This window comes from Anabrus simplex, chromosome 1 (assembly GCF_040414725.1).
Source record: "Anabrus simplex isolate iqAnaSimp1 chromosome 1, ASM4041472v1, whole genome shotgun sequence".
In the NCBI taxonomy this organism is placed as follows: domain Eukaryota; kingdom Metazoa; phylum Arthropoda; class Insecta; order Orthoptera; family Tettigoniidae; genus Anabrus; species Anabrus simplex.
In genome coordinates this window covers 1,424,458,481-1,424,481,061 of record NC_090265.1, presented here as the reverse complement: position 1 = coordinate 1,424,481,061, position 22,581 = coordinate 1,424,458,481, and the positions used below count along the sequence as shown (strand labels likewise).

Sequence of the window (22,581 nt, the reverse complement as noted above, 5' to 3'; positions counted from 1 at the left end):
CTGGTAGTACCAATATAATGGTCCGTTATTGGACATTATAAATTTTTCAGCTAACTCATTCCTGGTTGTCAGCGTTTCGCCCTCGTGTGCTAGGTTGGACTCATCAGTTGGTACCTAGCACACCTACCAAGACGCTGGTTAGTGCATACCGTGGAGGCCACTACGTAGGTTACTTGGAGCCACCGGCAGTGCCAATGCACTATGAAAGACTTTGTGTCTTTACCAAAAATTGATGCCTGTTCGGCTATCAGATGATCAGATGATATAGATGTTGATTTACTCATTCAGGACAAGTATTTCAGATTCCCTATGGGAATCAACATCTATATCAATTCCTGGTAGGTCGAACGCAGTGCGTTGTGTTCAGTGGGGCCAGGTCAGACTAAACTTTAGTCACCTCAGGTGTGATTCGAGGTAGTGTGATAAGGCCGCTTCTGTAAACGACCTTTACTCTGGATCTGCCAGGTTGTGTATCATTTACTATGGCCACAGCACGCTGATGACACCATTGTTTACAGAGCCATTCGCAATGAGAACGACGTAAATAGGTTACAGTCAGATCTGGATAATGTGGCTCTGTAATGCAAAATAAATAGAATGTTTATAAATGTAAAGAAATGGAAATATATCCACTTAACTAGAGCAAGATCACCATTACAACACCAGATTTCACTACTTGGTAAAAACCCGATGTCTTCCACCTCAATAAAATTGCTTGGCATTCACATTTCCAGCAATTTAAAATGGAACAAGCATGTTGAGGAAATAAAGTGCAAAGTATACAGAGTTGTAGGATTCATCCACAGATATCTCTACTGGGAGCCAGAAAGAAAGCAGTTCAGACAGCCTATTTGGCATTAGTATGGTCAGTACTGTTGTATAGGCTTCCTTCCTGGCATCCCACTACAGTGGAGAACATGACGACACCAGAGGGAGTTCAACGCCGAGCAGAACAACTAACTATTCAACACAGTCATTTAAATACAACCAGGTCACTCCCCCCCCCCATAACAGCTTTCTGTAAACAAATAGACATTGCTTTTCTGAGAAAATCGCTCGCAAGTAACATTCACATAAAGCCTTTCAACCGCTTGCAGCTGAACTATCGTTCTGCTCAAAGAGGTCGAGGTGTGTCCCTTTTCTCTCCACTTGCAAGAACAGCATCATATCAAAGTGGCTCCTTTACTCGTTCTGCTCAGCTGTGGAATGAACTCTCACCACAGATAAAAGAACCACCTGCAGAAAATTTTTGTAAAGAGGTAAAAAGAATGTATATATAATGAAACCTTCTGTACATAACATAATATTTTCTACTGTGTGAATGTTCAGTATGCGTGCGAGGACGGATGAAAGTTTATGTGATCCCGACTGAGTGAGGCTGTACGTGGATATGAATGAGCCAGCCTAGCTGAAGTATATGTGGGAATTTAAGAGAGAGAGAGAGAGAGAGAGAGAGAGAGAGAGTATGGAATTACTTGAATGTTGAACAGGTCTTGTGATCATTATGCAAAAATATGTCTATGAGAAGAGATCGATTTGGCTAAATTTGACGAGAAGAAGAGATAGAATGATAGGACACATCTTAAGACACCTAGGACTTGTTGAGTTGGTTTCTGAAGGAAGTGTAGGTGGTAAGAACGGTAGGGGTAGACCAAGGTATGAATATGACAAGCAGATTCGAGCAGATGTAGGATGCAGTAGTTAAGTAGAAATGAAAAGGTTAGCACAGGATAGGATGACATTGAGAGCTGCATCAAACCAGTCCGTGGACTGATGCCTCAAACAACAACAACACATACGTCTGTAAATGTGGTAACTGCATATAAGCACATTATGTAGAATATAAAATTGTACATTTGAATAATGTAATTTTACGTGGGGATGGATGCACATTTGTGTATGTTGGGCTATGCCCTTTCTGCATTCACCATCCCTGAATTGTACTTACAATTTGTGGAAAATAAATAATAACTTTGGCCAGTTAGGTTCTGTCATCTAAGGTTCAATACTATGCGAGAAATTTCAAAGAATTCTTGCTCTTAATGATATATGCACTGCGGGTCAGCATTTCTCCTACATAACTATCACATAGTGGTTTCTGTAGGTGCAATGACAATATATTGTAGTACTTACTCTCTTTTCCTTTGTATTTTTAATAATAATGAATTTTGTCTTTTAGCGACCTTCAAATTAAGAATAAACACACATACATACATACATCCATCTTCATTATAGACTGTTATGCCTTTCAGCATTCAGTCTGTAAGCTTCTGTGAATTTACCAAATACCGCCACAATCCTCTATTTGCAACTAGCTCTGTGGTCTCATTTAGTTCTATACCTCTTATCTTTAAATCATTAGAAATTTAGTCTAATCGTCGCCTTGGTCTTGCTCTGCTTCTCTTACCCTCCATGGTCAAGACAATCATTCTCCTAGGTAACCTATCCTCATCCATTTGCCTCATATGACCCCACCACTGAAGCTGGTTAATGCATGCAGCTTTATAAATAGAGTTCATTCCTAACTTAGCCTTTATCTCCTCATTCTGAGTACACTCCTGCCATTGTTCCCACCTGTTTGAACCAGCGATCATTCTTGCTACTTTAATGTCTGTTACTTCTAGCTTGTGAACAAGATATCCTGAGTCCACCCAGCTTTCACTCCCATAAAGCAAAGTTGGTCTGGAAACAGACTGGTGTATAGATAGTTTCATCTGGGAGCTGACTTCTTTCTTACAAAATACTGTTGATCACAACTGCGAGCGTAATGTTTTAGCTTTGCTGAGTACTTCATAAAACTGGTCAACTTCATCCTCATCTGCACCCTGACATGGTGATTACACTGATACAATTCTCATCCTAATTCCTCTAAATGCTGAATCTACCTATGCCGTTTGAACATTTAAGTGCTTAATAGACGCTACATTACACACAACAGTATTCCTGATGAACAGTCCTACTCCAAACTCTGCCCTGCCCTTTTTAACACCTGTTAAGAATACTTCATAATCTCCTACCTGTTCCTCATTAATCTCCCCTTACCCAAATGCATCCTCTTTGTTTACTCAGCCATATCTAATTTCTTTCTTCTATAAGCCCCATTTATATTCATAGCTCCTCGCTGAATTCCATTTCACTCGCCTAGTTGTTTCTAAGGAGTCCCTCGCCCGTCAAATGGAAGTGGGTCTCCGTTATTCCCATATGTCTGAGGCTTGCTTAAAATATTCTGAGCTTGGTCAATTCTGTGAAGCTACCCTACTTACACACAGTCCCAGTGAGGATCTCTCCTCTAATGGGTTAGGAACCACGGTGAATTGTATAGTCCTAGCTGCCTGAGCACAAGGAGGGGCATGACTCAGAATATGTCTGAGATCCCCATTCCTATTCCATAGCAACTGGCATCTCAACTCTCAGGACCACATACTAGCGTTCTCAGCCATTTCCCATGATTCACGAATTAGGACGTGACTACAGTAACCCAAACCATGCATCATATTAAGGAAGCAAATAAAATGAAATAAAATACACTAGAACTTAAAAAGTATGGAAACGATTAACACAATATACAAACTCTCCAAAATCAAATAACCCCCTAATGTATTCTTGGCTCACCTGACCTCACCTGAGGGAGGTAGGACAGACTTTTGGTGCTCTCAGCATATCGATTAACAGCTCGTAGCTCTTCAAGGGTCATATGATGACTTGTTGTGGCACTGCTGGAAGAAGATCGACTTGAGCCCTGTTGAAATATTTGGTTTTATTTTTTTATAGTTAGATTATTAAAACAACTTAAAAATGCATAATAAAAGCAGGATTATCTTGTCATGGAGACAAGGGCCAACTTTACAAAATATTTACATTCCACAAAAAGAAACACATGGTTTTAACTCACATGCTGTAATAGGCTTCCAAGATCATTTTCATAAAAACTAGGAAGATTCCTTCACATTTTGGAGCACCAACATGTTTTAGTATATGAAATTCCTAATCCATGATACACTTGAACTAAAAGATTGTGTCATGACTTATGAAAGATACTACGAGGGCAGATCAGAAAATAAGTTGCACTTCCCAGTAATGGCCATTTATTACACCACCTATACAACAGCAACACGACTATAACGACATACACTGTAACGTCACTTTTCCACATAGTTTCCAAGAGACTCCAAACATTTTTGTGAACGCACAACCAACTTGTCGATGCCAGATGCATAGAAATTTCCTCCAGCGTTCTGCAACCACTCGGAGACAGCGGCCTTCACCTCCTCATCGATCTGGAAACGTCGAACACCGAGCTCCGTTTTGAGCTTACCGAACAGATGAAAGTCACATGGCGCTAGGTTGGGACTGTAGGGTGGATGTTGCCAGACCTCCCACTTGAAACGGTGCAGCAGTTTTTTCGTTTGGCTGACACCACTTTACGATACCTTGCAGGGAAATGGCCTGCTCCCCATACACAGAACTAATTTCATGATGAATGTCTGTGCAATTCTTCCTTTTGGCCCATAGGAATCGGATTGTCGCATGCATCTCATATTTGGAGTGAACATCAAGTTGACGCGCCACTGCATTTGGCCGCTATTCACACAATACTAGACGATACACCACAGCGACCTGCCTAATAGACATGTGGGCAGTGTCTGTCCCTTTCTCCGCTGTGCCCACGTTTGCGACACACAGCGCGCTGCTGCGGCGCGTTAGTGCAACTAACTTTTTGATCCACCTACGTAAATTTTATGAAAATTAAATTAGTATATAGCAGTACCCCCACCAAGATATTGTATTTTTAATATTAGACAATATTAATATCTATCAGACTGTCGATATCACTTTCAGAATTTTGTTTTCCTGCATATCTAATAATGCGAGCTCGATTAAAGAAAATAAACAGACTGGCAAAACCCTGAAACCTCAAAGCAATAAACCCTTCAAAACAAATTTTTGAATTTCTGCTTTCCCATCGAATTGTCATTCAACTGTTGCATAAAATGAATTTCATTATAAAGCCCATACTGTCATACGTATATAAAAGGTATGGTCAAATGTTCCACCTTTATAATACTAAAAATTTATTTTATTTAATTATTTAAATACATTTAAAAAATAACAGAACATGTTTCATCTATCTTGTAGACATCATCAGACGATAAGTTTTAAGATTAAGCACAAAGGACAAGGACAAAAGCACATTAAAAATAATTTGGACTGCCGAATGCGCCAGTTAAAATGTTGAAGAATGTGCTGGAATGTTCTGAGCACAACACTTGAATACTGTTAAAAGTGAAGTGAAAAATAAAATATTGTACACGAGATGGTTAAATGGTCCTTCTTAATGTGATGATGCTGTGCTGACATACAGTTTGCCGATGTGTCGGTAGAAACTTGGTGATATGGAGCACAATGTTTAGTTCCAGTAGAATGAAGACGATTGAAGAACATACGTTAAACATGAGTGAGGGTTCCAGTAAAATGGTATTGAGTTTGTCTTGTTGGCGTGATAATGTTAACAATTCTTGATAATATATATAATTTTATTCAACACATTGTGTACAAGGTATTAATTAATTAATTAAACGAAATTAGCATCATTTGCATAGTGTGACAAAGTCGATGTCCTGTCTTTGCACTCAATGATATGATACGTGTTGCATGGTCCTCCACATATGGTGCACTGACATCTGTCGGTGGAGCTGTGGTATCCCTTGAACATATTCGGTGATGTAGTCCGTGGGCTGCCACTCTCGTATATAAATGGCGCAGTTGGTAGTTAGCCTTTTTCCATTCGTTGCTTGTCATCGTTGGAGTGCTGAGGAGTCCGGGATTGATGTCCCTCGCTTTCTGTCGCCTGTCCTCTAGGAATCTGGTGCTTTGTGGTGTTGATATCAGATGATGAGCTTTCATCAGGTCTTCTATAAAGAAGGTTGTGTCTGCCACGATATACGTTATTCTGTTTTGTGTGTATTTTGAGACACAGAGCATTCTTTTCAGGTAGGCTGTTTTAATTCCCTCTAATCGCTTCATATTCGAGTATGTGAGGTGGTTCCATATAAGCTGTATGCCGTATGAGGCAATGGGAGCAATCTTTATGGAAAACTCTAAATTCCCATGGAGGAAATTAGATATTTTTCACCAACAGAGCATGTCAAAACTGTCATACACCCCTACGTCAGTGGGTAGGGTCTGACACATCCCACTCTGATGAGTCTAGTGTCAGGCCTAAGACGAAACGCTGGTCAATAGAGCAAACGCTTGAAAAGCCTCACATCTGATAAGCAATCTTTATGTCAAATAGTCTCAGGGCTGTTGTGACGGATAGTAGATTTATTGCTCTTACAGCTCTGTCTTCAATGTGCTTGGAAAAGGCATGTCCTGTCACTTGCAGTGCGAGTCCTAGGAACTTGTAGCTTTTGACATTTCTAGTACTTCTTCCCCGCAAGTGAATCTATCAGTGTTTGCCAACAAATTTCCTCCTTTTCTGATTTTTTTTTTTTTTTTTTTTTTTTTTTTTTTTTTGCTAGTTGTTTAACGTCGCACCGACACAGATAGGTCTTACGGCGAAGACGGGACAAAAAAGGGCTAGGAGTGGGAAGGAAGCGGCCGTGGCCTTAATTAAGGCACAGCCCCAGCATTTGCCTGGTGTGAAAATGGGAAACCACGGAAAACCATTTTCAGGGCTGCCGACAGTGGGGTTCGAACCTACTATCTCCCGAATACTGGATACTGGCCGCACTTAAGCGACTGCAGCTATCGAGCTCGGTTTTCATTATTTTTGTCTTTTCCCTATTTATAACTAGGTCATTTTCTTGGGACCACTCTTCCAATTTGTTTATGGCTTCTTGCAGGGGCTCTCTTCTAGCTGAGAGCAGGATCATGTCATCAGCGTACAACCACATCCTCACTACTTCTGTTTGTATCCTTTGTATCATATCATGGGTAATTACGTTAAACATAATGGGGCTTATAGGATCTCTCTGGAGTACTCCGTTTGTTTGCTGGATTCCTTTGGATTGGATTAGGCCATCGTGGATTCTGATTGTATTTTCTCGGAGGATGCTTGCTATGAACTTAAAGATCTGACTCTTCGTCTAACACAGGCTTTAGTTTTTCCAGTATTCTATCCCTGTTTACGTCAAAAGCTTGTTTGTAATCAACGAATGCTGCATATGCATGGCCTTTGGGTTTAGTCAGGGCTTCGCTTATGAATTGGGGTACGTGTTCCACCGCTTGTATAGTTGATCTTCCGGGAGTAAAACCGTACTGCTCCCGAGGTATAACTGCCATTATGTTGTCATGGATCTTTTTGAGTAAGATATTGTTCATTATCTTGAATGGTGCACATTCCAGGGCTATCCTTCTGTAGGATTCTGGGGTGTTCTGTGGTCCTTTCCCTTTGTAGATCACCTTGACCGTCGATTCTCTCCGTACTGCAGGGGTGTCCATGATTTCTAGGCACTTGTTGTATAGGGCTGTCCATAACTTAATGGTATATATCACTGATCCTTTCATCAGCTCATTCGAGATATTGTCTGGGGCAGCTGCTTTTCGATGTTTGCACTTTTCAATCGCCCGCCAAACTTCGTCTTTTGTTATTCTTTCTTCTTCCGTTAGCAGGGTACTTCCCTTGGCATGGTATTGCATTTTTTCTTCTGAAGTATATTTGCGAAGTGGTTTTCCCATATTGTCATTGAGATGCTTGGGGTCACCTTGATTCTCCGTGGCTCTAGGACTTTGTAGGGTTTTGCTTCTGCTTCTCGTATTAATTCTTCTTCTTTGGCCTGGGTATACTGTTGTTTCTTAGCCTTCAGGAGCGAGGTATATCTCGTTCTCGCGTGTACATATTTGAGCCTTTGAGTGTCGTCGTTTGTGTCTATCTTTTTCAGGTCATTCAGTTTTTCCAGGACCAGGTTCCGTGCTGTGTAGCATTCACTGTCGAACCAGGGTTTGCTTTTCCTCTTTGTCGGTTTTGGAGATGCAGACTGCATCAGAGATTCAGTTAGGTTCCTCAGTGCAAGATCAATGTTGCCCCTTTCTATTGTGTTCAATATTTCTTCCACGTTTATGTTCTGAACTAGTAGATCGGGAGCTATATTTCTTGGTGTCCATTGCTGCTCATTTTGTGTGGTTCTCTCCATCGATATTATCTGGAATTCTGCTCTTACTGGGAGATGTTTCCTAATAGATGTGCCTGCTGACTCTGTAGTGGTGGTTATGGTTTTGAGCTTTAGGTCGTTTCCACGGTAGAATAAAAGGTCTATAGTGCTCGAGCCGTTGTGGGAGATGTATGTTTTATCCTGTGCTTCGTTGCTGAGGATGAAGCCTTCCTCTTCCAGTAGTTCAAATAGTGCCTCTGATTTGTTGTTCGGTCTGTCTATTTGGCAGTTTAGATCTCCTGCCAACAGGGTTGGAATCTCTGGGTCAGTTTCGTTCAGTGCAATCATTACGATTTCTATCACTTCGTCTGCTGAGCACTGGGGTCTTATATAGATTCCTACGATTTGAAGATTTTTAATTGTACTATTACGGTGTTTTCTCTTGTCTCTATGTGAGTCGCTTGTCCTAGTGCTGGATTGTAGTAGCACGAGACTCCACCTGATGGTCTTCCTTTTGGCCCGGCTTTGGCCAGGGCATGTGCGGCGTGGAAACCGTGTATGTTCCAAGGTTCTTGTAAAAGGGTTTCGCAGAAGATCAGAATGTCATTACTGGATATTATGTCATCTGGTAAAATATTTAGAAGAGATTTTAGTCCTTCCACGCTCCATAACGTGATTTTGACGTCACTCTTCTTCTTTGATTGTAGTCAATTGCAAAACTGATACGGTCGGAAGATTACTCCTTTAGGCCATAATTCCTCCCTCTCAACTTCATGTTTGATGTGTTCGACTGCAAGTTTGAAGCATTTGTTTCTTCCTCTGGTATTTAATTCCATGCATTCTTTTACTTCAAATTAATTTCATTTTTAACATTGAAGACAAAAGTTTTTGCAAATAGTGAGGTCAATTTGTGTAAATAATGTATTATATTTATATTTTTTGCATTTCCCAAATAGTCTTTAAAAGACATTGAGTTCTTCCATATTTACATTATACTTTTTTCAGTTTCTGATTTGAGTTTTGTAATCTATCACATGATTTTATGGCTGATGAAATCTCAAATAGAGACGAAACATGTCCCTAAATGTTTTTTAATATGTTTTAAATTAAATAGTTCACTTGTAAAGTGATGTCTATTGACTGGGTGGACCAAAACCTAACATTGTTTCTTAATTTTAATGCAACCCTTGTGTTCATTATTGCTAGGGCTGGCCGAGTGACAACCCTCATTATTACTGGGGTGGGCCAGGTTTCGGGATCAGAAGCTGCCGCCTGGGTATATGTTCGCTGTCACAGCTACACTTCTAAAACAAGTTATATCTTGGTTGTATTTTATTTCTAAACTACGAATTTTATATATCTAACATGAAAGTTTGTCATATGACCCTTAAATTAATTGATTAGTATGAAACTTTAAGCCAGCCCCGTGGTGTAGGGGTAGCATGCCTGCCTCTTACCCAGAGGCTCCGGGTTCAATTCCCGGCCAGATCACGGATTTTTACCTGGACGTGAGGGCTGATTCGAGGTCCACTCAGCCTACGTGATTAGAACTGAGGAGCTATCTGTCAGTGAGATAGCGGCCCCGGTCTAGAAAGCCAAGAATAACGGCCAAGAGGATCCGTCGTGCTGACCACACGACACCTTGTCATCTGCAGGCCTTCGGGCTGAGCAGCGGTCGCTTGGTAGGCAAAGACCCTTCAAGGGCTGTAGTGCCATGGGGTTTGGTTTTTATGAAACTTTAATCAACAAGTTCAATTTAGTATTTTTCACAATTAAATATTTTCAACAGTAATTTTTTTTACAAGTTGTTTTACGTCACACCGACACAGATAGGTCTTATGGCGATGATGGGATAGGAAAGGGCAAGGAGTGGGAAGGAAGTGGCTGTGACCTTAATGAAGGTACTTGCCTGGTATGAAAATGGGAAATCATGGAAAACCATCTTCAGGGCAACGACTGTGGGGTTCAAACCCACTATCTCCTGAATACTGGATACTGGCCGCACTTAAGCAAGTGCGGCTACTGACCTCGGCAACAGTAAATCAAATTATGTGAAGATGAGAGATACAACTTCCTAACAGCAATAGAAGCAGAGAGGTAATAATGACAGAAAAGTCTTAAATGCTCAAGAGAGGAAAGATATTGTAACATGGCAGGGGTGACGAACACAACCACTGGTATAGTTTAAATTCTATTGACTCAAATTTATTAACTGCTAATTTTTAATATTAAAAAAAAAAACACCTCTCAGTCACACTGGTTTTACGTTATTTTTTTCTTTACAACTTGTTTTACGTCGCACCGCCACAGATAGGTCTTATGGTGACGATGGGACAGGAAATGGCAAGGAGTGGGAAGGAAGCGGCATTGGTCTTAATTAAGGTACAGCCCCAACATTTGCCTGGTGTGAAAATGGGAAACCACAGAAAACCATCCTCAGGGCTGCCAACAGTGGAGGAGGTTCGAACCCCTATCTCCCGAATACAAGCTCAGAGCTGCGCACCCCTAACCGCAGGGCAACTTACTCCATATATTGATCATGGGTACATTCCACGTGCCTTTTATTATACATTTCCTTGTGTTTTTTGCAATTTTCTTAGGTAGAAAAGGCCATTTGAACAGACACTCCTCAACTGGAATAGTGCACTGTTGACATTCAACTCTACACTGCAACCACATGACTGTGTTCCGTGTACTCCATCCAGTCGACCTTAAATAGACTAGCTGCCTTCTTTGGCTGCGCGAGTCGGCATCTAAGTAGTGACTTCTGTGGTTCCCAGTGGAGTCGACCCATCTTGCTCCTCCTCAAGGTCTTACACAAAATGGCAGACACCGTCACAATATCCAACAGGATGATCTTAAACTATTTAACTGGTTTGGTAGAAATCAAATTGTATTTTTGAAAGGCTTCAAAATATAAATACAGTAGAAGTCCATTATAGTGAGAGTTCATAATGGTGAAAATGTACTCGCTATAGCGGATTGTCATTACAGTAAAACCTTGTTAATTCGAAGTCATTGGGATGCAAAAATTGGGCTTCAAATTACGCGATTTCGAATTAACCGCTAACTCGTAATTCAGAAATGCCAATCCTTGCCGCGTCACTCATCACTGCATGCAATTAACCTTCATTCACAGTTTAAACCAAAGAGGATATAGTAAGTTTAAACCTTTCAAATGCCATAGAAGAAAAACTATTTCCAAAATGTATACAACAAGGTGCATTCAAATAATGCACTTGGATAACCTGCTGGCAAACATAACCTCATGCAACGAAAGAAAAAAATACATGATTCAAAGATGAAGCTCCCCTGTGTAAGTCCTTTTATTCATTGAATTACTGTATTGTATGCATTTTTAGATGCCTTGATCTTGCACGGAGAGTACCCGACTCCTTTAAAACATTGTGGCCTATCGAACTATCCTATGACGAGGGGAGGAAGTCTCTCGCTTCCATTTGGTCTATCAATTCCAAGATATCAATAACGATATAGGTATTATTGAAATAATCAATAAGGGCCAAATACTCGATCTAACTGAACAATGGTGGCATAGTGCGACAGAGCAGCATCACAATGCTGTTATCCGTGGTGCCTCGGGCTGCTGTCGCATGTCCAGAGTTGGCGAGTGGCTGATGTTCACCATCTTTCCAGTAGGCTTTGTCAAGGCTGACTGATAGAGGAGAGAAAGGCAGATGTATTTATATTCTGCAGTTAGACTGTGCAGTGCAAGTGCTGCCTTCTGGGATAGTGTCCTTTTTATGATTTTTATGATAATATTGTTTCCCACATTCTGCTGACACAAAAACTGAAGGCATCCACGAACACTGAGGCAGACAGTTTATTTCTGATTCTCCTTGTCCTTTTAGTGCTAGGTTCCAGATGTTGGACAATCATAATCCCTCACCTCTATTGAAAACAGACAAAACTTCATGACTGTGGGGAAAAACACACTACCCCACACATGTATAACTGTCAACTACAATGTGTTCAATGTACACTTCAAGATATTGTTCACGCGACCAAAGAGGGTATTGTGGTCACTGATTATTGGATGGACTCAGTGACGCACAAATTATATCTGTAAAGTGCCATGTATTTTGTAATTACATATCTCCAGCAGCTCTCAAAATAAGCCATAACCATCCAGTACATAATTTTATCACTTTATTGATATTTTATGGATTTCTTTAAAACTCGATTAGCGATTTTCATTTATGTACTGTTCATACACCGCAAGAGTCGGTTTGTGCATGCAGATAAATATTACATAATAGCTTCACTAATATGTAACATAGAATTACAAAAACTGACATACTTCTAATAGACATATAGAGCTTCCATTTCATATATGAATGGGAATAGTATATTAAGTATTACACGAGTTATTTAAAAAACATATTCGTGACTTTTTTAACTTTTTAAAGCACAAAAACACGATTTAACAAAAAAATACTGATCTGAATTGATTATTATTTCCTGTAAAGAAGATGCTTAAATCTCAAGGATGAAGCACTATAAATGTTATAACGGAAATTGTTTTTTAAAAATTAAAAATTTAATTTGTCTCTCAAAAATTTAACAGTTTTTGTTTAATTTTCCAAGTATATCATAATTATATAACTTCATGAACGTGCTTCATCCTGTAGAGATCATTAACAGGGATATTAATTGATGGTTATGAATTTCATGTTTTTGGTCCGTATTGAACTGAGAATAATATATAAGTAATAATAATAATAACGTAAATGTTTCCACCTTTTCAATACAATATATTCACAAAATTACAAAATTATACAGTACTAGTTTCGACCCATCTAGGGGTCATCATCAGCCGTATTGGAGCAAAGATCATTTGTGGCGAAATCCTAAGACAATATTATTTTAAAGAATAACAAGTGAAATGAGATGTTATGGTAATAGTTAATAATACAAGGAATATACATACTATTACCATAACATCTCATTTCACTTGTTATTCTTTAAAATAATATTGTCTTAGGATTTCGCCACAAATGATCTTTGCTCCAATACGGCTGATGATGACCCCTAGATGGGTCGAAACTAGTACCGTATAATTTTGTAATTTTGTGAATATATTGTATTGAAAAGGTGGAAACATTTACGTTATTATTATTATTATTACTTATATATTAGGGATATTAATGCCAAATTTCATGCAGTTATCTCAAATATTTCCGAAGATACTGTGTTTTTCCCGCCAAAAAAAAAAAAAAACTTTTGGGAAAATAGCTTTGAAATTTCAACACTTTGCATCGACTTACACTGTGCTCAAAAAGACCCTGGAACATATGTTTCGCCTACCAACTCAATGTCTTTATAGTGTTTTTCAAGTCCGAGTCTTCTCCGGATTCTCCTTACCTCCTTGGATGTCTCTCGATGCCTCTTCTCTGCAGATTTCACTCGAAGAATATCGCGCTGATTCAGAACAGTTTCTGATATCTCCCCCACAGTCACATCCAGTTTCTGTAACACTTGTAACTTGCTGGCATTGCCATCATTGAATGAATTCTCAGCATCAAAAGCAGCAATGCACACCATTTTTCCTCCACTGTTTGTGTTTTTTGGGCAAATTGTCCACACTTTATTATTGAAGGATTCGTTGAATGTACTGGCCAGACCATGCATAGCAATTTCTACCAACGTAATGTTGTTATGGCAGACTTTACAACACAGATTCTCACTTATAGCAGTATATAAACTAGGAAGATATACAATCCTACAACCAACATTATGTAGACTATGCACAGTTTCTTCACTTGTCAGTGTACTTCGTTCCAGGCTAACCTTCAAATCAAGCTTCCTGGCAGATGCACGATTTTTAGAAGTTCCAGGTCTCTGAAGATCACTGGCTTCATTATCCCTGTTTGTATGTTGATTTCCAAGGAAACACCTCTTTTTGGACCTCGCCACACTACCTTTCTTTCCCCACTGTTATTCCGAAATAATATGTAAACACTCACAAAGATAACATACCACAAAGCTGCTGCTCACCACATGGAATACATCAGAACTGGAATACATATTAAAACAAAAGCAGCTTGCACCTTCCTGTTCATGGTTCCTTGACTACACCCAAAGTCTCTCGAACTACAGGCAGCCATTTTTAGTCCACAACAAATCTGCAATCGGTCCGGTGATACAAAAACAGCAACCGAGAATTTATACAGAGGACACTGACAGTTGATGCCACACACACCCCATTGACAGATGTGCACATGGTCTCACATAATATGCTATATCTCTGCCAAAATGCCGAATTTAGCTATGAAACTTAACAGATGTACTAAGAAAGGTACAGTCTTTCATGTAAATGGAAAAAAGAAAAAACGGAATTTGATATCATGCTCTGACATGAAATAATAATAATAATAATAATAATAATAATAATAATAATAATAATAATAATAATAATAATAATAATAATAATAATAATTGAAGTTACTTGGATTTTTTTAAATTTCTATGGCTTCTTTGATTGTTCTGTGATGAAAGTGATGATGAGAGGCTAGCAGTTTGGTTTCATCGAACAGGATGGAATGTCTACAGTGCAATATGTATTTGGCTGTGGCTGCTCCGATGGGAAGAAGAATATAGAATACCGTGTGTTTGTGGATGGGTCTCCATCAAGGAGATAGACCAGTTCGAGCCCCAAGATGAACAGAACACAATACACATCTCCAGCAGCTCTCAAAATCAGCCTTAATCAGTACATAATTTTATCACTTTATTGATATTTTATAGATTTCTTTAAAATTGGATTTTTTATTTTCATTTATAAGGCATTTGTTGATTTAGCATTTTAAATCTATTCTTTATCAAATTACCTTGAACAATCCATTCTCTTCTAAGCTAATTGACAACCTTGTGTAACTCTCTAACAGATTATTTTCTGGAATGATGCCCAAAGAAGTACTTGGAGCTGTTGGATCATACCCTTCTGGTACATGGATCAGTGCTGGAGTAGACTGGCTCTCTTCCTGATGGGACATAGCTGAAGTAGAAAGAAACAGATATAAGGTATATAGCAAAGGTCTCAAAATGTTTTCTGGGTTAATTCTTTCACTACAACAAAATAATAAATGAAGCAGGCAAATATTTCTAATGTAACACTAAAAGGTTATCAATTTCTAACAGAAAGACATTTAAATAAAACTCATTAACTTCCAGAACACTAAAATAAGACTTCTTTTAAAGTGATTCCCAAATGGTGCACCATGGTTCTTTGGGGTGTGGCCAGACACTGCTGGAGATAATGGAAAAATTATAAATATTGAGAAAATATAGTTGTACTGGTATTTTAGAAAAAGAACTATGAGCTCAAACCTGAATATTAATTATTTTCACATCTGTTAGATAACAACTCTCAGGAATATACATAAAGTTCATAACTGTCCAGTAAGATTCTCAAAGTTTCAACAGTGTATATAAAAGTGAACAAGTACTTGCCATATCAAAAAAAGGCTTTCACGGCCGCAGATCTTAAAGCTGGTTCTATTCCTGTGATTTTAAGTACTTGCCATACTCACCAGCATCAGGCGGTTATTACTAATACACTATTTGAAGGGAAGATGCTACATGTGGAAAATGAGAAAATCCCAAATTGACTAAATATTTGTTAAATGGCAAAACTAATTAAGTCATACTACAGTTATCCTGTACCAGATCTTAACAGTGACCACATTTTGGTCATAATGAAGTATAACAAGTCTGCACAGAAAAAGACAAATGAGATGGGAGTCAAGAATGAAATGATAGTGGAATAAAATATATTATGACATTGGAAAGGCTTCACATAATGCTTAAAGCACAAAAAAACAGGTACCTAGAAAGTGCCAGATTACAGCAGAGAATGCTCATGGAAAGCACGGAAGACTACAGAAGGATAAAATGTCAGATCTTAAGTGCAGTGTAGAATAAATGTACAAAGAAGAATATCAGAAAATAAGAAATGAATGAAATCAAGGAAATGTAAAGTGCAGCATTTTACAACAGTCCCAACGTTACTCAGTAAGAGCAACTTTATTATTATTATTATTATTATTATTATTATTATTATTATTATTATTATTATTATTATTATTAAAGCGTCTTTATTGTGGCGAAGTTAGGGCTCCCGGCCCTTTCTTACACTTAACCACTTCATGTATATTTTTACATAAAATTTGAACATGAAATCTTTACAACCTAAAGTATAACTAAAGCAACTAAAATATCACTACCTAAACTAACTTAAGTGAGTGAAGTATAACTAAAGTATAAACAGGAACACATTACAATAAATAACCATATTCACTCTCATTCATGCATACCATTCACACTCAAGAAAGACTGGAAGTGCTTATAAGATGACGCCGGCAAAGGATTTTAAATTTTGTCTTAGATTTAGCTTTCCTGATGTCATTGGGGAGTTCATTCCATCAGCTCGTGGCGGTGATCATGAACGATCTGTTGTAGGTTGTGGTTCGATGCACAGGAATTTCTAGCGTACAGCCTGACCGGGTATTGAACAGGTGCAGGGAACTAAGGTACCAAAATCTGGTGCAAAGTAAGGAGGAGTGTTTTCAGAAAGCACTTGATATACCAAAGAAGTTGCATGGAGTCTACGTCTGTCATTGAGTCATAACCAAGATAATTGTCTACAGTATGGGGATACGTGGGCATATGGTCGTATGTCAAATGCATACCTGTTGCATGCATTTTGGGCACGTTGCAGTCTCATGCCTTGCTCGTTACTGATATCAATAAAAACTGTATCACAGTATTTGAGAATTGGAAACAAAAGTGATTGAATGAGCTTTATTTTTATGGACCAAGAAAATATATTTTTAAACCGCTTCAGGGGATGCAGGCTTTGATATATCTTTTGGCACACTTTTGTCACATGTTGCGACCAGTTCAATGTTTCACTTATAGCCACACCAAGATTCATAATTGTTTCACAATATGGAATAATGGTATTGTTTAGTGCTACAGGAGGAATTTCGTATTGTTTTAAGACGTGCAAGTTTTTTGTGTTTTTTGCGTTTGAAAGGGATTAATTTTGAGATTGTTACTTAATGCAAAATTACTTATGAGACTTAAATCTGCATTAACTTGTACAGCACTTTATCAGCATTTTATCAGTTCTTGAGTGGTAGTACATCTGCAGATTATCAGCATAAATGTGTAATCGATTTGGCAACATCATGCAAGTAAATTGCAAACGGCAATGGTCCAAGTACAGACCCTTGGGGGACACCAAGAGGGGTTTGTTAAGCCACTCAGATCTGTTATTATTTGCTTTGACACACTGATGGCGATTTTTGAGGTACGAACTGAAAATGTTTATTGCCTTATTATAAGTTGTCCATTTCATGACCGTATCGATGTTTAATCAAGAAGTAAGTATAAATAACCACCTAATCGATACTTTATTAATGCCTCAGGCAAAATTGAATAAAATTAAAACTTACAGGACATGTTTCGACCACTTAGTGGTCCTCTTCAGCTGTATAAATAAAGAACTGAAAAGAAAAACATTATGACAATAAGCACAAATAAAAGTTCTTTGGAGACTCCTTTGATAAAAATGGAGGTCATCAGAATAGGTCATCTTGCCTCTCGTTCTTGTTTGGGGTCCTCTAGAATAAACATCTCTTCCAAACAAGAACGAGAGGCAAGATGACCTATTCTGATGACCTCCATTTTTATCAAAGGAGTCTCCAAAGAACTTTTATTTGTGCTTATTGTCATAATGTTTTTCTTTTCAGTTCTTTATTTATACAGCTGAAGAGGACCACTAAGTGGTCGAAACATGTCCTGTAAGTTTTAATTTTATTCAATTTTGCCTGAGGCATTAATAAAGTATCGATTAGGTGGTTATTTATACTTACTTCTTTCTTAACGTTTATTGCCGTCTTGCTGAAATTTAATGAATCCAATTTTGAAAGTAGCAGTTGAGGAACAACAGTATCAAAAGCACTAGAAAAATCAAGTAGAACAAGTACAGTCACTTGTCGAGTGTCCATTGCGTGTCGGATATCATCAGTTACTTTCAGTAGGGCAGTCTTTGTGCTGTGTCCTTTCTTGAAACCAGATTGGTAAGGGTCAAGCAGCGAGCAGTTAGTAAAGTAAGTGAGGACTCGTTCGTGTACCAAGCGTTCTAGTACTTTGGAAAGGGTTGGGAGAATGGATATAGGGTGATAATCTGATGGTAAACTAGGAGAATTCTTCTTAGGAATGGAAATGACGATACCGTACTTCCACACAGTTGGGAATACTCCTTGTACGAGGCAATGATTAAATATATGCGTCAGAATAGGTAATATTGCACCAATAATATTTTTTATGAAAGATAATAGTATGTCGTCATTACCCGGAGCATCTGACTTGAGGGAGTAAATAACATGCTTCACATCGTTCGCACCAACTTTTTTGAATGTGAATTTTACTTGATTTACTCGGGAATGAGCATTTATAGCATTATCATTATTAGGATTGTTATTATCATAGTCATTATTGTTAGTAATATCATTATTAGTGTATGCTGCTTTCGTAAAATGAGAATTTAGATCATCAAGTGGTATACTGGGTGCCTGCTTGGTCAGGCTGCGACCTATAGCCATCTGATGCAAATGTTTCCATATCAGTGCTGAACTTCGTCTGTTTGTTATCTCTTGAATATATTTATACTTGCTGTTACGAATTAATTGCTTAACTTGATTTTGAAGAATACAGTAATTTTTGAAATCACTAGTGCTTTCAGTTTGCCTAAATCGCCCATACCATGCATCACGATTTGCCACGACTGACTTAATTTCATTTGTTAGCCAAGGAGACGAAGGGTGAGAAACTCAATCTTGCGATGTAAACTGCTAGTGTATACTAATTGTATGAGTTTCCCGCACTACTCGAGTAACATGGACCAGTACTTCTGGTTTTCAAAACAGAAATAGAATCCAGAATTTCATTTAACATTGAGGACCTAAACTGGTTCTTTTTCACCAAGCTGAATACACGTTCACACTCAGGATTGCTGTGCGGAAGAGTCAGAACAGAAAGCATTAGCCTGGATATCCTATCATTCTTAGGAACACCATCAGCTCCACGAATGTTCATCAAGTGAGCCCATTTGGTGTCATCTGTCAGATTCTCACTATCAACAGTAGAACAGTCATCAATCTGAAGAGCTACAAATTGGCCCTGAAGCACATTCATTGCATCCTCAACCGGCTCACTGTCCTTCCTCGACAGCAATGATGGAAATCTTTCTATAAGAATTGTATAGAAGAAAACTGGGCATCTTCAAATTTTGAAACATCTGCAGACTTAGCATGTTTCAGTACTTCAACATAGAGAGGGAACTTGTTAATAATACAAACACATGCTGTGCAGAAGTAAACCCTGGCAGATGGAAAGAATGCTGATTTATCTCTATCATTAGCGTAAGTTTCTTCATCAAGTTCATTGTCTCAATGCCAATGACTAGCTCTGATTCTCAATAGAATGGTATGGAACTTTTAATAAAAGGGAACTTTTGATCACTTTTGGTTTAACATATCTAAAAAGCAGCTGCTTTAACATGTTCGTCATTAGTTCTAGTAGTTTATGAATGTGAGGGGAAGCACTCTGAAGTGTAGAATTGAGATTCTCAAATAAAGGAATGACAGCAAACAAGAAGGCACAGTATGCCTTATTTAAGCCTGATGACAGAACCATAAAAAAATGTTCATGATTTTGAATAATGTTCTTATTCTTTAGCATCAGATTTTGAGACACATGCAAATCTTTTGGGAAAGACCAATTCTGACGACACAGTAGCTTTCCTCTTTTCATGGTCTTTGGAAATACTAGGCTCGACTTTTGGGATCGTAAATGATGTTAAGTTAGTAACTGACACACTGAGCACACTGAAACATGTATGATATAATAAATAATTTCAATCATTAAAAGTGTATTGACAAGGTGGACCCAACAAACTATTTTAAATAGTTCCTTTAATAGATTCAGACAAGTCAATACAGGATCAAATAAATACCTATTATGGTTAAGTTTATCAACTCGTTGGTTAAATGCAACGCAAACCATTTTCTTTAGCTACAGATGGGAGCAATAATAGTAATGCCAAGCTTTACCCTATTGTCATCACTTGTTTTGTGGCAAAGCAGGAAAAGATAGCTCAGTGTTGTCTGTCCCAGCCTTGGTGGGTGATTCAATGGAACGTAATGTTGGTAATTTCACAGTTAGTGAATCCGTAGCCATTTCTTTCAAAATGTGTGTGGTTTTCATACGATCACAGCCATATATATATTTTTTTTTTTTTTTTTTTTTTTTTTTTTTTTTTGCAATTTATGAACCTGGAAACATTTTCCGAAACAGAGCACCAGCATGATCGGCAGTAGCTAACGGAATATTATGAACAATTTAAAATGAAGTGAACAAGCATTCCACTCTTACTATATCAAGGTCGGCTCCAGAAAAGGTAAAAAATGAATTAATTTTCTGACTGCCATCCTTAAATTTTGTATTGTGTTTAACAGATTTAATGTAATTTACTAATTCTGTTCTACCTCCGTGAGAATCGTTTATATCACATGAGCACACGGAACAGGATATGAATATTTCGCCTTTCCATGATCGTATCAAACAAGGAAATTCAGCAGAAAATGCCTCCCAGAAAGACTGCTAATATCGTTCCTTAGTTGAACTCATTACAAACACCACTAAAAATACTAAATCACTTACAAATTCGTCACACAATTCCACGAGTTTCAGAACAACTGCCAATGTTACTCATAACCTCATACCCACACACAAACAAAGCCTTTCAACTGCTATGAAGCACGACGCAGTTTCAAAAGTCATATATAAATTCACAGCCTGCTACTTTTCACTGATTTATTTTCTTCAAAATCACAGCCTGCTACTTGTCTGGGAACATCTTAGTGAATGAAGTAGCAGCTGAGGTTGAACAGGTGACGAAAGCACGGTGATAATCGATAATGTGATTATAGATACATTTACCGGACGAATTTCAGCTAGTATCGAAAGTCAAAGAAATCCGATTTAGACGCAGAAAGCGAAAACAAGTGCGGATATTCAAAATCTGTACAATAACGTCGTTCATCTGTACAACAGTAAAACACACTCAAAATCCGTGCATTTTACAGAAAAACTGGAATTCTTGGCAGGTAAGCCAATATCATTTAATTTCATCTGTCATTAATTAATCACTGCCCCAGAGGAGTGGGACAGACTTCGGCAAGCAGCACAATTCCTATCCTCGCCACTAGATAGGGGCTTCATTCATTCCATTCCTGACCTGGTCGAAAGACTGGAAACAGGCTGTGGATTTTCAACCAAAAAGGGAACTTTATTAAACATCTTTGAAAACATTTACAGAAACATCGATCAAAAATCAAATCCCATCTAAAATCTTAACGAAATCCAAGAAAAAACGAACATCCTAGTTGACACAACAATCGAGAAAGATTTTAAGCAAAGCTCAATTAACTCTATCACATCACGCATTACTGGTCTGTCCTCACTCTCCCGCCCCTCATCCGCCGTTTCTTCCACCCAACGCAACATCAGAATGGTTGCCAGTCAGTGCAGAGATCAACACCGACCCAACCTGATCTACACAAACATAGAGCTGGAGAAAATAGGACGTGAGTAATATTTTGCGATTCCTAATACTATCTTTAACCTCTACGTCATTTTTTTCGTTCTCATACTCTGCTTTTTATTTCCACTTTCAGATCCTGGCTATACTAGCGTTCTCTGTGATGCATTACAACGGATCTTTTATAAACTTCACTCCGTTTTCCAGAAATATGACAGATTAGAACAACATCCAACTGTCTTCACTAGTTTTCTTAAATATTTCCTCCAGCTATGTAATATTGCACTAAATACGCTTGAACCCACACTATCAATTTATTTTGTCCAAGTTTAAACCCATGTATATTTTTAACAGTTCTCCGTTATACTTGAATATATTTTTAATAGTGAAGCTACAATATGTACATTTCAACGTAAACTCCCATTACATTTGTTGACTGTGTTTTATCTTGAATTTTTATATATCAGTGTTTTTTGTCGTATGTCTTTCTTCTTTGTTATTTTGCTGATGATGACCTCTAAGCCAGGTCGAAACATGTCCAAGGTATTTTAAACTACTATGTAACTTTTAAACAGACCATTTAATAAATAGCAGAAATGAACAGGTGGACCTAATATAAGTGAATTCTTTTAGAATTTCGTCGTAGACATCTATTACGGGATGAGATACACAGATTATGTTTTTGCAATAGCAACCAATTACTAGAGAAAATAAATACACTGGACCCCCACATTAAGTTCACAGTAGAAGCAGAAACCAATCACTCAATTACTTAGACTTAACAGTCATTAGAATAAACAACTATTTAGAATACAACTATGGGAAACCTACACAAAAAGCAAATACCATAAGTCAGAATTC

General features: G+C 38.1%; 1 protein-coding gene across 2 annotated transcripts in view; it reads right to left on the bottom strand.

Annotated features, from left to right (window-relative positions):
• RhoGAP71E (Rho GTPase activating protein at 71E) overlaps positions 1–22,581 on the bottom strand; it is a 292,611-nt gene that overhangs the window by 43,837 nt on the left and 226,193 nt on the right. The window contains exons 8-9 of one of the 2 annotated variants that reach the window (XM_067152936.2): positions 14,942–15,108; positions 3,623–3,739 (exon numbers count right to left, since the gene is read on the bottom strand). In XM_067152936.2, the coding sequence (XP_067009037.1) occupies positions 3,623–3,739; positions 14,942–15,108 (284 nt within the window). Of the gene's footprint in view, positions 1–3,592; positions 3,740–14,941; positions 15,109–22,581 lie in introns of those variants that run through there. The other variant, XM_067152928.2, reaches the window with a different exon arrangement.